This window comes from Numida meleagris, chromosome 6, assembly GCF_002078875.1.
Source record: "Numida meleagris isolate 19003 breed g44 Domestic line chromosome 6, NumMel1.0, whole genome shotgun sequence".
Classification (NCBI taxonomy): Eukaryota; Metazoa; Chordata; class Aves; order Galliformes; family Numididae; genus Numida; species Numida meleagris.
Window position 1 is genome coordinate 40,440,791 of NC_034414.1, and position 16,460 is coordinate 40,457,250.

The following is a 16,460-nucleotide window of genomic DNA, read 5'->3' on the forward strand; positions in this document are numbered from 1 at the left end:
GAGACCATACATAAGTCAGTAAGCACAGGCTTCATCTAGCTGCAGGCCAACAGAAGAGATTAAAGGGACTGGGTGATTGCACAAACCCTGATGATGAATTTGATCATCCTAAATTAAAAGTACAAGTTGTAGCACAAGTTACAAAGAAGGAGTAAGGGGGAAGAGGAAGAATGAATGTGGGGTGGAGGTAGGCATCTCATTGTTAGGAAAAGAGAAAGGAATGTAAGAGGCTACAGTGCCTTTATGTACAGTAATAAGTCAGTAAGGAACAAGCTCAAAGATAATCAACCAAAGCAGAAGATTGACCAAAGTGCAGAACAAGGTTAGTGAGTGTATTTTCAAATCATTTCTGTTTAAAAGCTGAAGAGACAAAAGGTGTGGAATGGGAAACTACCAAAATAAACAGGGAGGAAAAAGGAAGAACAAGCGTAGGAAACATGACAACGCCAAGCATACCAGAAGCTAGGTAGAAGACATTGTTAGTAGACATGTAATCTGGAACCTTATTAGGTTTGGCTAAAAACATTTGACATAATCCAAGTAGACCTAACAGTGTAATGTAAACAAATGAATACACATGAAATCAGTTCTGAAGAAAAAAATAGTGAGGAAGGAATGGAGATGGCAGTAATCCAACCACAAAAACTAAAATGTTGAGCAAGAAACAAGTAAATACAAGGGCACAAAGAAGAGCATAAATCGTGAAAAGGGGACCGGTAGACTAAAGCAGTTTTAGCAGCAAGTAGAGCATATGAACTAGAACTAGACTAGAAATTAGAGAGTAAAAATAGGTCAACTTAACTGTTAGAACTAGTGATCAGAAAAGAATAGAGATCAAATAAACAGTGAAATAATCCATGTCTCCCATATCTCTCCCATGGAAGAAAGGATGAATTTAGTGCAGTTCTGGAAAGTACCAGAATAAAAGCCTACTGCTCTAATCTTTCGAGAAAGGTATTATATGCAAAACAGGTATAATCTTAATAAAAAGGATAAACTGCAGAATAAGGTAGGGAAAAATGAAAATAATTTCTAAAAATCATGAGTGAAGCCATTAGTGTCTTGGAAAAAAAATGAGATTAACTAAAGCAGCAGAGACCATAACAAGATAGTACTGAGAACACATGCAGTTTATTGTTTGCATTTTGCCTTCTGATTCTAATCTGCTATTCCATTGTCTTTCATGGATCCCCAACATGTAGAAAGTTTCTAGACTAACCCACAGTCTCACCATTGCTACTTTGTAACCTATAATCCCGCATCTGCTCTTCCTTATAATGCCAGAGCTTCTAAGTCCCTCTCACATAATACCCAGGACTATATTTTCACGAGTGTTCCCTAGAATTCTGGAACATGGGACAATATTCACAAGTATGCTTATATAAATATAAATACAGAAGATGAATGCAAAGCTTTTGTGATCTTGCCCAGCAACCAAACAGTGCTGCAGTCAAGACTGATGAAGAACAATGACAACAACAAAAAAATGAAGCGTTACCAGTACATTCTGTACTTCTTTAAGGAAAAGTACTCAAACAATAAATAAGAGAGCAAAAAAGACAAAAGAAACAAGAAACGCAGTAAAGGATCTACCATCAAGTAGGACAAAGAAAGAAAAAGAACTAGAGCCACACAAGCTTTGCTGTCACCACCAGAGATTTCAAAGGAAGAAGAGTCAATGTGATCTCAGAGAATGATACTATAAAAAGCACGTTACGAGTAGCTGAAGAATGACAGTAGTGACCTCATGAATTAAGAAGATGGTACATCTTCCACTGAGAATAAGAGGGAGAAAGTTTTTTTTTTTTTTAATTTGAAAAACAAAATGCCTCCTTTGGAGGAGGCTGAAACTAGCAAAATGACAATTTTAAGTATCTGTCTCCAAAATACACAAAGCAAGTAACAGTTACACTATGCTTCATGTCCTGAAATCCCCTTTATACTACATTGTATGAATACACAGTTGTCAAGCTTAGCCGTGACATCCGTATTCTTAAGGTTTTGCTAATGTAGGACCATGCTAGCATCTGGTCCTAAAGTTAAAAACTTCCATATTCCCTCAAATCATAACCTAGATCACTACAAGACTACATTACTATGTGACATGGACTATTAGATGAGTTTAACAGCGCTGAGCTAACCAAGTAACAAGAAGCTACATTAGAACACTACTGCCCCTAAAACTGCCAGAGAGTTATGTGTTACTCTTCATACACAGAGATGCAAGTCAGCACAGCTCAGTGATTAAAGCACTACTATTTGAGACTGAATACATAAAATAATTTCCAATTCACAATGACTAAATAGTAGCAGCAATCTTCTGACCTTTCAGGCAACCAGCAACTGATTTCTTACATGAAATGGGATTTCCAACTATTAGAAAATAGAAGAGCTTCCATTTGACCTGAAGGCCCAACAGAAAGGCAAAGTCCACTGTTTGATACTTACTGTTGTGCTTAAAGATTCGAATAGCTGCTCCTGATAGTCTTGCCCCAAGCACTAGAGATGCATGGTTTAGTTCATCACTCAAAATTAGACAGCCCTGAATTAGAAGGGGAAAGAGAAAGATATTGAAAAAGTTATGTTTCACAGTCAATCATACAACACCTTTCAACACTGAGCTGCACAGAGATCATTTAAGTACAGAAAAACCCCAAACAACCAAAGGAAAAAAAAAATCTAACATTAATGCAGCTGGTTCAGGCAAGACTGGCTAAGAAATGATTTGCAGCCTTAACATGGTGAATAAAAATACACAATGGCCGTTAGCTTAAATAATTACTTGTTTCACCACCCAAAGAATTCCTGCAGCTGAGCGTGCCTGAATGCTTCATGATAATTAGTACACATTCCCCAGTACAGCCTAGTGAAACAGAAAGCAGAGCTGAGTGAACTGTGACAAGCTGCAAGTCTACAGCTATACTAAGAAATAAATCCCAGAGCACTGAATTCCTGTAATATCATTAAGTTGCAGCATTTTTCACGTTAAAAGATAACCACTGTCTAAACCAAGTGTTCAGCATGGTACCAAAGGGACTAGTTTCCTTTAAAGACCAGAAGTATCAAGTAACTTGTAGACTGAGGTAACATGCAAGAGACACAAATTGAAAACTAATAATGAGGAGAGAAAATCCTAAGTTTCCTGAAGCCATTAAACATTAAATGCATTCATTTATTCAAAAAAGGGAAAAAATCATGCTTTGAAAAATATCAAAATTGAATATGCCTGTTTTGAGAGCAGCAATGATTACAGGTCAACAGTTGATGTGGGAACATTCTATCACACACTGTAGCTGTGGAGTACAGAAATTAACACTGGGGGATTAGTTTGTAAGAATGTGATAGTATTTCTAAATAACCTTGGTTCTTTCCAGCTACTAAGCAAACCCACTGCATCTCTAGCAATCACTTTTGTTAAGTTAAAAAATACAGAAAGTGTTGAGACGCTTAAGATTTGTCACGAAACACACCTTCATTCTATGTTTATCTATTGACAGTGGAGGGAGGAATAATCTTTTCTATGAGAGTTACTAGAACAAACTGTGGAAAGGTACTGCCTACAGTTACATAAGGTGGTATCACATACAATAGGAGTGTATTTTTCCACAGCAAAGGAAGTTTTCCAAGAGAATTGCAATGTATCTAGAAGTATTCTACATTCTTGGAAGGCTCAAGACTGCTCTTCCCCAGTGTTCCAACTGCTGTTACAGGAAAGGTTCATGCTGCACATTTCAGGGACTTGGGTATGAGCATGGAAATCTTCAAGTAGTATTTGCTCTTTGGAACTACTATACAGGAGAAGAACATGTATTATGTTACTAGGTACTACTGTTAAGCACAAATATCGCAAAAACTGAATGTATCAATCCAGTACTAGTAGTCTTCTTAAAGAGTTGGAAATCGGAAAAATTACATATTAAAACAGTTGAAGATGAGAAATAGCCCAGAAGAGGCTACCCCATAAATAGAAATAGGAGTGCTTGGCAGAGAAAGATGCAACATATTGATGAGCACCCTCTTTTTGGGCTGCTATAACAGAAGAATATTCCATTAGAGAAAAAAATTAATAATTTAAAACTCAAGTGGAAGTAATCTAATATTTCTTGCTGCTTGAGAAAGTGCAAATGACCAAAGAAATCACAGATTCAGTACAGCAATTGCTGATAATCGTACCTAAAACTGAGGAGTGCTGCTACCACATAGAGGCTTTGGTTGCACTTATCAGCAAACTTATGTTTGAGAGAGCAGCCAGGAGGAGATGAACACTAATTAGAGACTGCCAGAAACATACGCCAGTGAAGATCCTACCATATATGTTCTACAAGGCAGACATGAAAACTTAAAGCCACATTTTACTACAAAATGCTACGTAAATGAATTGCAGAATTCAGATCTAATCACTTAATTTCAAACTAACTATACATGGAAGCTCACTTGATTTTTTTTACTTAACAGCCAAAATAAGATCCTTCAAGCACTGTTGCTCTAACTCCATTATTTACCCTCTGACAGTCCAGAGCTAAGATGCAACGCTCTGGGCTACAGGTTATTACACTGTTATTAGTTAGTTACCGCAACAACATTAATGACACTTGCTTCAAATTAGACAAGTTTCAGAGCTTAACATTACCTCAAATGGTCTAACTGCTTCTGACTATACAGTGCTGAAGTCTCACATTATTTGTGGTCTACACTCGCATACTTGGCAGTGACCATACTAGGCAGCTGACAACGTGGCTGATAACAGCGCGTCTCCCCTGAAAACTGCAATGAGCAGAAAGACCTGTTTTTTAGTGATGCCATAACAGTGCTAAAATACAACTTCCAACATGTAAAAACTACACTTGCTTTCAGCATCTGCTTAGTAGAAGCTGCTGTTAAGAAGGCTGGTTAACACTGTTGAAGGTTTTGAATTCTTTTTGCTGACCAGATTATGGAGGTAGAGTTGAATCCTAGGATTATCAAGTCATTTTTCTTGCTATTTAAAGTGGATTATGTAGTAACATAAATCAGGTATGTAAGGATTACAGACTAAAAACAAAACAGGTAGTCCAATACTATGTATATACAGGAGTAGCTTTATTACAGTGGCTTACCTTTTAAGTTAACTAATAAGTTGTAATATAAGCACTTGGATACAGTGCAAATTTTCAAGTGAAATTAGTGACTGTTAAAGAAACTGCTTGTGGCCAAATGCAATTACTGATTTTATTAGGCAAACCTTCAGGTATCAAGAAACATTGTATACAAAAATTTATCTACAACCTGCAGATGTAAACTCAAAAGTTTAAGCAAGCATGGGGGTCTCTAGGCTTTAGGGAGGACTCTAACAAAACGCTGCCAAACAGGCTGTGCACAAACAGCCAATCCCGTGCTGAGTGCTGCCAGATTTCAAGATTTGATTTATGTGTACTTCTATGTGCAGACAATGAAGAAAAAAAAGCACAGTGAGAAACAACTTTGGGCAGTCAAAAAAAGCATTTAGTGAATGTTCCAAATCATAAAATTGTTCATTTGAGAAGAATTCTTTTCTTCAGAAGAGAAGCATTTTCTGTTCGGAATATTCACTTGAGTACAAGGGCCTTTCTAGGCTTATGTGATTAAAGCTTCTTATACTTAGCTACTTAATATTTAGTGTAGACTGCTGTATCCATCTGAGTATGAAGAGTTAGATTATTAAATGTGCAAGTGATGTGCATGAAATGGCTATGATACATAACTTGGAGTTAACTGTTCAGACGCTCTTGATTGTAAAAAAAAATAGCTCAAATGTGACAACTAAAGAATTGAGTGAGGTGTCTTAAGAGTATTCTGATAAGCTATTACAGATAGAACACGGACAGTCAGATGTATGTAAGTAGTCCTCTAAATTCAGAAGTTCTGAGAAATCATGAATTGTTTTTCTGGTGAAGAAAGATCAGGGAGATATGGGAAGACAGGAAGTAGCAACAAGCAAGTAAAAGACATCAGGATAGTCTGCTAAAAAATATAGCATTGCAGAGGTATTTGACTCCAGAAAAAACAGATGTGAAATAGTGAATTTCTCTCTGGTGTCAGATTTTAAGAAGTCTCTCTATGGAAATAATCTCATATTTAAAACATAACAGATCAAGAGAAAAGAGGCATTAGACTGTGCTGCTTCAGAGTTGCAAATATGAGAAGAGGGAAGACACTAAAGCTACTGAATGAAGAAAATCACCAGGAGGAAAAGTAGCCAGAAAAAAAAAAAGTGCAGCAATTTTATCATCTGTACAAAGTGATTTCAGGAAATGGAAAAACAAGTAAGTGAAATAAAGGAAAACTAGTTCACTACACAAGGATAAATATGTTTGTAATGCTAGAGTAAGTGTGAATAATCTTCAAAAAGAAAAAAATTCTTTCAGTACTTGTATGATTTTGCTCAAGGTTGAAGCTAAGAATATATTTTGCATCAGAAGACATGAAGAACTATGTTCCATTTCATTTTCCAATACCTTAATCTAATTTGTGATGCAGGACACTGAGGTTGCTTTGTATACGATTTTATGGGGCACAGTAGGTATAATCAGTCCCTACATTTCACCTTGATTCCAGTAGGATTTAGCTCCAAAGGAAGGATTTTCAGACATTGCTCATAGATAATAAACCCCATATGTATCAACATGCAGCTTAGCTCATCTGTATGCCTCAATGACAGTTACTTCTTAGTGTCTCAAGAGCATCAAAATACCATTAAGTCAATCAACCACCATTTAATATACTAACAAGTAGCCCGAGGAAGCAAGCATAACATGCTAAGCTTTTCTTTCTTGCTCCAAAACAGGGCAAGATCTGGAGTGCTATTGGTCCCTAGGATGCTGTTGCCCAAAGATTTTTGCAAAGGTAGTGATCCATACTGTGACCTACAGTTTCCACAGAGAGCATCCGCAGGTGCTGTCACTGAAGAAAAAACAGATAAGTAGATTTTAGAAAACTTTGTTAGATGTGCTCTTACCAGTAACCTGAGCCATACCTTGCCTACTAAAGCTGGAATGTTCATAGAGTTGGTTGCAAATCCCATTCCATATGCCATTGCAGATTCCACACCTAGAAATCTGGCAACTAGTTTCTCCAGCTCCTCATGTTTGTCCAAGTTTCCTGCACACAAAAAAAGAAGAAATTCAGAGTGAAAAGCTTTCACTATTGCTGTATTCTACAAGAAACAACTCCATCAACCAGTACAGTCTTTACTCAAAATCCCATATAGAAACACTGAAAACATTACCAAATCAACAGCTTTGCTGTATAAACTAAACCCAGAAGGTCAATTTGTCTTCACTAAAATAATAACTTCTCTATTGCTTAGTCTAAAGTTCCAGAGCTGGAACAAGTAGCATTTAAAAGACTTGAGATCAAATTAAATACTTTGAAACAAACATTGCAGGAACGTCTTATCTTCCTCCAACTTACCCATCTCTTGCCTACTGCTGCACACCCCAGCTCCATACCGGGACAGAACTTCAGCTGCTGCCTGCTGGCAAGTCCCACTGTTTTGTGCAAATCCAAGGTAGTTATAGGAACCCATATTAATAACACCTTTTATCACTCTACCCGTGTACCTGTGTTTAAAAACATTAAAAATTAGGACACACAAAATTGTAAAATTAAACCAGAAGACTCTTCTTTCAGTTTCATAGAATATGTACTGAAACATTAGTAAAAAGTCTATAAATCAACAACTAAATTTTTTCAGCACTGACCCTCAGTATCACGCTGGAGCAATGAAAAACATGTTCTCCCTCTCTCATAGTCGCAAACTATGAATGGAAGTTCCCACAACAGTCTATATTAAGAGACATTTATGCAATTATATCAAATATTACTTTAGACTTCTCAAACAGTTTGCTGTTTCTGACATCGTCCCTTCTCCATCTCACAAACAAACAATTTGCTTTCCAATTAGAAAATAAGATATCTAGATCAGTTAACTTGGCAGCCCTCAAGCAGGATATCCTCTAACCACAGAAAGGAAACACATCTGGCACTGTTGTGCTGATGCTATGTGACAAGGAGATTGAGGAAGAAGTTTACTGGAAAAAAAGTTTTAATTACTTTGCCCTTGAAAGTCAAGGAGAGATATCACTAGTTCCACCAAATACTATGCTGCAAACCTCTTCACATCAAGCCTTGTGTCATGTCACTTCCAATTTAGAAATAGAAATAAAACCAGAAGACAACAAAACACATCTATCCTTAAATTCCTGGTTTTGTTTCAACAGTTTATTTTAGATATGACTCAAAACAATTGTACTAAACTCAGTTTCAGGCAGCAACATTTACATCAAGTTCTAGACTGAGTCAACTAGCACAAAAATTCACAAGTAATGAAATGCAAAGGATCTACTCCAGGTTTCTGGACATCACACACAAAAGAATCAGTTTTACTATAGGAGTAGACCTATGAAATCTTAAGGCATGCAGAATCATCGGTAAGTATTAATCAAAAAGATTATATAATATCATCTTGGTGGCCAGATGTGGTTCAAAACAGCCAGTGTCAATCTCAAAACAAACATAATTCACTCCTCCTTTAACTGCAAAGCCTTCAACATGCTTTTAGAGACTCTACTTAGAAGTAGTTGTTGGAAGACTTTTCTTCAATTTGACTCACGTGAATGTCCAGTTATAGTCATGAGAAACTCTCTCCATCATGTCCACTTTGGCCCCTGGCACACTGCAAATTGGACGGTTCCAGGTGTCTCGAATGCGCATGTAGAGGTTTCTGGTATAGAAATTTTCAAAGTCCTGATACAATGGGACAAAGTCCTGAAACACACCAAAAGCATGCAAAGTGAAAGGAAAAAAATACAATACAGCAAACTGGTAATAAAAGGAATAAACTGTTTTCTGAATCAGTCAGTGTAATTTGTAAAATGAAAAAAAAAAATCAAGAAAATGCAGGAAAAAGTTGAGAACTCTTCACTCTTAAGTCCTGAAAAAAATTCCAAAGTTTGTCAAACACAGTATTATTACTTCTCAAAGTACATACCAGTGCAAAATTACTTGAAAGTGAGAAAGCACTGAGAAAGTTGAGGTAGTCCGTTATATTTTCTGTACGTAAGAAATACACGTAATAAAGCAGCATTACCATTATTACAGAGCTTATTGTTAGAACTTATCACATCTTTTTATTCAGAAGCTAAACAATTAAACTTCGTTATGGCACCTCTGTTTTCCACCACTTATCATGACTGAAGTCCCACAGGATTTCTGTGCACAACAGTTTCCTGAATTCTAGCTTCCCTTCCAACGTTTTTCAGGAAAACTAAGTGACACACAAGAATGTCAAACTAAGTGTGAGAGCAAGGACATCTGAGCACTCAAGAGCGTGTTTTTTCTGGCCGACTTAAAATGCTTGAAAGTCATGAGATTCCATTACTACTATTAAATTAAAAGGAAGTTTGACATTCAGTGGTGATAAGAATGCATAACTCATTTGCTACTGTTGCAAAAAAAAAAAGCCTTTGTAAAACTCTACAAAAGGAAAACGTAGATTTTATGACAAAGGTAAGAGCCAGCATCACATTTCTTCCTGTTTTTCACAATATAAATGAAAATATGGAGAGAGACATTTTATTTTAGGTGACAGGACATGACAGAATATCTGTCTGACCAAATACTAGTGCCTGATATTTCTAACACTGAAGCAAAACTGGGAGCATTTATACCAGTTTCTTTAATAACAACTCACACAAATAAGTACTGACAAGCTTCTGCCTGCAATGCTCAACTGAAGGAAGAGTACTTTTTCCTTTACCTTCCTCGTTTTACAGTTTCCCAACTTTCAGCTTGGAGTAAAGGAAACATCTAGATTCACCTTTTTGCATCCTCCTACCTGAAGACACACAGGAAAGACAGCTTCTAGGTAGATGTAGTTGCAACTACCTTCCCTTCTGATTTGCCTGCGCATAAAGGCAAAAAGGCACAAAGATACTCACTTTCATCATTTCAAATACGGAAAAACAGAATTTAGCCAGTGATCCCTCCTTCGGGGAATAAACAAAAAGACAGAGATCAACTTTTTTACACAATCTGATAGTGATAGGACAAGGGGGGGGATCTTCTCTCCAAGAAGGGAAGACTTAAATTAGATGTTAGGAGAAAATTCTTTACTCTGAAGATGGTGATATTCTGTCTGGCACAGGCTGCCCAGAGAAGCTGTGGATGCCCCATCCCTGGAGGAGTTCAAGGCCAGGCTGGATGGAGCTTTGGTCTAGTGGGGCCCCGTGGCAGAAGCGTTGGAACTAGATGACCTTTAAGGTCCTTTCCAACCTAAGTCATTCTATGTCCCATAGAATGGGCTGCCCAGGGAGGTGGTTGAGTCACCATCCCTGGAGGTGTACAAGAAACATTTAGATATAGCGTTGAGAGACATGGTTTAGTGGGGTTATATTGATGGTAGGTGGATGGTTGGACTAGATGATCTTGTAGGTCTTTTCCAACCTAGCTAATTATATGATTCTATGTCCTTCCTCCACAAAGGAAGACAATGGGAATGAGATGTCCAAGAGTTAAGATGCACTGAAGGGTAATTATTTCTTCCATGTTCCTTTACTCAAGTAGTTTGGAATTCACTTTCATCATGTCTTCTCTGAAGGCCTTCTGTCAAATGAGATTAATAAGGTAGAAAGTAAACTAATAATGTTGTAATCCTCTAGAAAATCATTAGTTTTCTGAAGAAGCAACACAGCTCTAACCTTCCTCACCTTCAGTATCTCACTATCCCAAGCAAAAGGTAGGTTTCAGGCTTAAACGACTAGCAAATTTGGCCACTTTTGCATTGGAAAAAACATCTTAACACATTCAAAAGCTTACTTCATATATGAAAAGTTACATACAAACAGAGTGGTGATAAGCACGAGAGTACTTCGAGCAATACTCTAAGATCTCAATTCATGACACAGATTCCAAATAGATAACTGACGAGTGTCTGAAAGCCTCTGTTACAGCATTTTTCATAGGCGTGGAGGAAGAGAGGAGATAAAAAAACACCCTGGCATATTAAAAAAATCAATATTTAAGAGATTTGAACTTAAGCTTAGTTATAATCTTAGATATTTTTAACCATTCCAGTTTTTCTTAACCACTTTACGTAAAAATTCAGCTTTGCAGTAGTTATTGAAGCACCCTATGTGAAATCAATTGAAACTTTAGCCAAGGTTCTTGGTTAGGAGTAGAAGTTGCAAATCAGTCATTGTTCTAACTCACGCAGGTACACCTAGGCTGATACAGTCCAATCTTACCTCATGTTTCTGATCAGATAAATCATGTTTTATTTTGAAACACAAGGTGACAAAGCAGGAAGACTAACAAGCTCAACTGGTGAGACAAAGATAGGCACCCATGACAGGTTGACACCACCGATATATAACGCAAGTATAATTTTACAAGACAGCAGTGTAACTTTTAAATTCTGAAGTGGTATTATTGTGAAGTGTTCTAAATCTTATGGATTATTGTAAGACCAAAAAAAAAAGTGTATCTCAAAAGTTAACAGAAATTCAAGGAATAAATTATGGGTAAATGAACTCATATCCAATACAGGACACTAGCCTTCCTTTTTAGGAGTGCTAAGGAAGCATTAAAAGCCTAGAATGTTACTAGTAAAGTAATGCCAGATGCAGATACGTTAGGACTAGTGATCTTTCAGAAGCCTGAGAAGTATAGCAATTTCAATAAGGACGCAAGGGAAGAATAAAACTCTTCCTTGGGGTGCAGTACCTTAGCATAGGCAACTTGTAAATCCAAGACTTCATCATACTGTAAATTAGTAATCTAAGTGAAGGTCATAATGAGAGCTTTGTAACTACTAGCTTGGAGCATGGTAACATGCAAACACAGCAATTATGCTGCTTTTAGAGCCAAGTTTTCACAGCATTGCACTTAAGCTAACAGACGGTGCCACGAGCACCAACAAGGCTTACCTGCAATTCACCTAATGCATTCCCTAATACTACAAAACTAACTCTGAATGGAAATCAAGTAGGCAAATGCAACAAACATCAGGCTTCTAAAAGGAAAAAAAGGCTGGCTCCATCTCACTGCTATGTGAGTCAAGAGAAAGCGGAGCAACAACTGTGGGCAACTTCTACATTCTCAGCAGGCCTACAGGGAGCTATACAGATGTTAAGACAACGTTGAGCGGAAGTCCCCAGTTTACTGCCCCAAACATACTTGTTCACAGGAATCCAACTGTGGGAATGTTTGGAGGCTTCCGATACCAGAACTACATTTGACACAGAGAAGCTACCAAGCACAGAGAAGTACGTTAAAGAGTTGGCATCCCCATTTGGACAGTTGCTTCCACGTACAAAATAGACAGTGTAATCAGTAGGTAAGTCAGATCAGGATAAGCATAAAAGCGGCTTTCCTTTTACCTGTGAAATACTACAAGAATGGCTACTGAGAAAGTTATAACTGAGCATTAGGTTAAACTGAATATGCATACGCTGATTCCAGGGTAACCGACAATTTTTATTGTTCCACTCATCCATGCCTAAAGCAGACCAATAATGTTTCTGATAGGATATGCTACATAATACTGGTTTCCAGGAAAAGCCCAGATGGATATATTGTAAATGAAGCCAAAACACATCAAAGACTACTTCCTGGTAATTTGTACTAGTAAAACTTTTACCTTTTTGTGTAGCACTGGTGAGTGAATAGTAGTTTTTTCTAGAATCATTCATAGCTTTGTGCAGGTCTCTAATAAGTTACAAGATATTTACGCCCCTGTCAGAGACAGTCCCAATATAAACCCATTAGAAACCCTACTCTTCCAGTTATCTTCATCCACTTTCATTTTCTAGTTCTGGTGCACCCAATATTATGTAACAGTTTAAGGAAGAACTTGCACTACTGAAATAAAGTGCTCCTCAAGCCAAAAAACCTGAAGGCTTTTTTCCCCCCCTTTTTTCCTAATACCACTTTCTGGACCAAAGTTTACTCAATGCAGTTAGCTACAATCATCTTCAGAAAGACACCATGAAAAGATCCACATACTTCAGTTCCATGACTTCAGGACATATTCATTCAGCCCTATATGGAACATCTCCTTGCACTATGTAATTTAGTCCTGCTCACGCAGAACATCTTCACACTGCTCATCTACACAGTTACTTCCAATGCCTGTGCTTTAAGCTCTTTACCTACAAAGTATTTTATAAACTATTTCAGAAACAGTTCAAAGCTAATCGCTTTGCTTGATTCCTAAGAAAATCACAATCAATTTCAGATGTAATAAAAATATTACTTTGCTTAAAGAGGTCACAGATCTGCTAGAAACTACTCCAGGGCAACTGTAGGGCTTCTCTGATTTACTATATTAAATATTAAAAAAGAGGAGTTTTAAGCTTTTCCTGCACACTGGTATCTATACCTCTTTACTAAAAGATAATTGGGCTGTCAGCCAGTTGCTTGAGAGATTCAAGTATTTGAAAATGAGAAAATGTTTCAAAACAAGTCATTGAGCACCCCCTTGTACCAAAAACAAAACCTGGCTCCCGTACTGGATACACTGCAACATGCCATCATCAATTCATTTGCAGACAAAAAAGCTTGAAGCACCGAAATGCGAGGTCAAGTACCATACGTTCTAGACCTCATGTGATCACTTTTCTATTTGTCCAGCATCAGAAATGGCCATTCCAACCTAAGCACTAGAAACATGATTTAGAGAAGTACACGACACTGCCATTTCTTTCACACCAAAACTTTTTTAAACAGGATTTCCTCTTTTTCATTCATATGCAATATTCACTGGCCTATTCATAACATGATACACAGCACGTAGAGCCTTCAGATCAGAGTGCTTCTCACTAGATCCATCCATGGAAATCTTGTGCACAAAACAAAAAAACAACACATGCACTTCTTCCCTGAAAGCCAAGGTCAACACACAGGGAGTTTCAGTTAATCTGTGTGGGAAGTTTACTTGTTAAACGAAAGTCTTTCAGGGGAAGATGAAATGTTAGAATAATTTATGAAATAAAAATTAAGGTTACGTTTAGTTTTGAACTAGGATAATCGGTTGCTAACAAACTGTTTTTGTCATCTGTGACAGTCTCCACGGCGAGCCTAATATCAATATTGTACCCCCAGATTAGAACTGCTGCCTGAGGTCTTCTGTACATTCACTTCTGTTACAGTTATCACCACTCTCACAGAAAAAGGCTACTGTAAGCAGGTACCTTATCCACTTAGTATGGGAACAAGTGTTTCACAGCAATACAGTAACCAACACTTTCAGTTACCTCTTTTTAATTCTCAAGTACCATGAGTACAAGTATTTAAGCTTCTAATATCTAGCACTGGTATATTTTTGCAGCTGTTTGCTCTTTTCTGCATCAATTTCTAGTATGTAAGTAGAAAAATACAATGGGATCATAGTCTCAGGTGATATAAACCAAAGCAGCTCAAGTGACATTAAACAACACATCAAGTTACAAATAGCAATTTAGCAAGCAATATTCGTTGAGATATTGGAACTTTTGAAAGGGAATAAAAATGTTACTTCTAGATTCTAGAAGCTAGTTTTTGAAATAGTATAAATTTAGCTTCCTGCGCTGTTAACAAACATGAAATATCTATTCCTCATTAAATTCCCAAATGAATATTTCTGCTTTGGAATTATGTGCCTTACTATGAATCAACTTAATTCTACCACATGCTACTTACACAAAGAAGCTACCATGAGACCACTTTAGGCATTAGCACTGCATCTTAACTCATCTACCACAGCATGATACAAACTCTGCCCCAATGCTGCCTCTAAAAGAAGTCTTCTTTTGTCTTTCCTCCTTCCACCCTCCTATCCTTAGTTATTCGTTTACATTCTTGAGCTGCTTCCTCCCACCCTCACTTTCTGCTAGCCAATTCCAACTGCTTGTGTGGCTGCCCAGAGAACCAGAAACCAGCAAGTGAAAAACAAACTGCCTTGAAGCATTGTAAACCGGATCTGTTCCCCAAAGTGACAGAGAAAAACAGAACCCCCGGTCAGCAAGAGTAAGCCAATCCACTTTGACTTTTTGGAAAAAAGCTCACTGGTATTCACACTATGCTAAGACTGAGAGTCTTAGCTCACGCTGAGAGTTAGCAGGAAATAGCTTACCAAATGCCAGTTTAAGTGGCAGCTCCTTAACAGTAACTTGAGTGGGGACTAAAGGCCTCTAAATTTTTTTTTAAAACAATTTAAGATTATCTGTATTAGACTAACTGCTGGAGATGGCAAGACTTTTTACCTGGTAACAGAAACTCTCATTAACACGTTTTTAAAGTTCTTTTTAAATGCTATGAGTGAGTCAGTACCTCAAATTTCTTATTAGCTAACCCGCTACCATTTTGGATCTCATATTAATTTAAAATCGTCCAGCTTGCACTCTGGTTCTTACTGCAAGCTTTTATTTGCAGCTACTTAAGCTGGAGAGAATCAATATCATACTTCCAAATCAAAACACAGACAGCCACCAGAGCAGCATCAGAAAGCACACCACTGCTGCTTCTTGAAGGATCTGTCTGGAGTTTCGCATTTATCTCCAGACAGAAGCATTTATCTTGCTGCTGGTGCTGTCATATGAGGTGTTTCTCCCACAAACCCTTGTTTCTGCAGCTGAGGTGTCACTCAACATGTTTATATAATTGTTGATGTAATTTCCAGTGAACTGGACCATATAACTATGCCACCAAAAAATGACCCAAATAGAAGAAACACTGTTTTGTCTAACCACACCACAGTACTAGCATAACACACAGAGCATTTAAGATACATGGAAAACAGCAGAAAACTTTGAATATCGCTCTGCAAATAAACACTTAAACTATAGCCTCAGCCACATGATTTCCCGCATTGAAATTTCCCAGTCTTTACCTTTTGTTCTTCTCTTTCTATTGCATTTTGACACTTCTCAATCTTCCACTGCCGCATGAAATCTCGCAGGTACCCAAAGAGAGTGAGAACACCATAGCCTACGTAGGTCAGCACAGCAACCAGCATTGGTGTTTCTTCAAAAGCTTCATTAAAAGGCCTTTTGTATAATCCTCCATTGTGCACGATGTGATTTATCTAAAGCAAAAATTTAAAGAGAGGCAATTGTAAGATACTCATTCAAGGAACATCAGACAGGCATTTCTGTGTAGTCCCTCTGATCTTGTACCTGATTCTGCCCTCCCCTAGCCCAACTCCTAGCTTCCAGCTAGGTTTGGTCATGACAAATACTACTAGTCTCCATATACAAAGGCTGGTGTGAAAAAGCATCCTCATCCGCAAAGATTTTCATATAACCAAAGTCACAGGGCAAAGAGATTTCCAAGACCTACTACAGAGAAAAAAAACAATAAAAACCCAGTCAAACTGAAAACTTGCAAAGATCCAGAAACAGAAATGAGCAGTTCTAGAAATAAGATAAACAATGTATTCTCAGCATTATGAAATCTGAAAAACTGGA

At 37.5% G+C, this 16,460-nt stretch overlaps 1 protein-coding gene across 1 annotated transcript in view; it reads right to left on the reverse strand.

The window, feature by feature from the left end:
• Window positions 1–16,460, reverse strand: part of SPTLC2 (serine palmitoyltransferase long chain base subunit 2) — a 69,233-nt gene that overhangs the window by 41,182 nt on the left and 11,591 nt on the right. The window contains exons 2-6 of the mRNA XM_021402452.1: window positions 15,884–16,078; window positions 8,630–8,784; window positions 7,429–7,577; window positions 6,992–7,116; window positions 2,449–2,542 (exon numbers count right to left, since the gene is read on the reverse strand). Coding sequence (XP_021258127.1) covers window positions 2,449–2,542; window positions 6,992–7,116; window positions 7,429–7,577; window positions 8,630–8,784; window positions 15,884–16,078 — 718 coding nt within the window. The remainder of the gene's footprint in view (window positions 1–2,448; window positions 2,543–6,991; window positions 7,117–7,428; window positions 7,578–8,629; window positions 8,785–15,883; window positions 16,079–16,460) is intronic.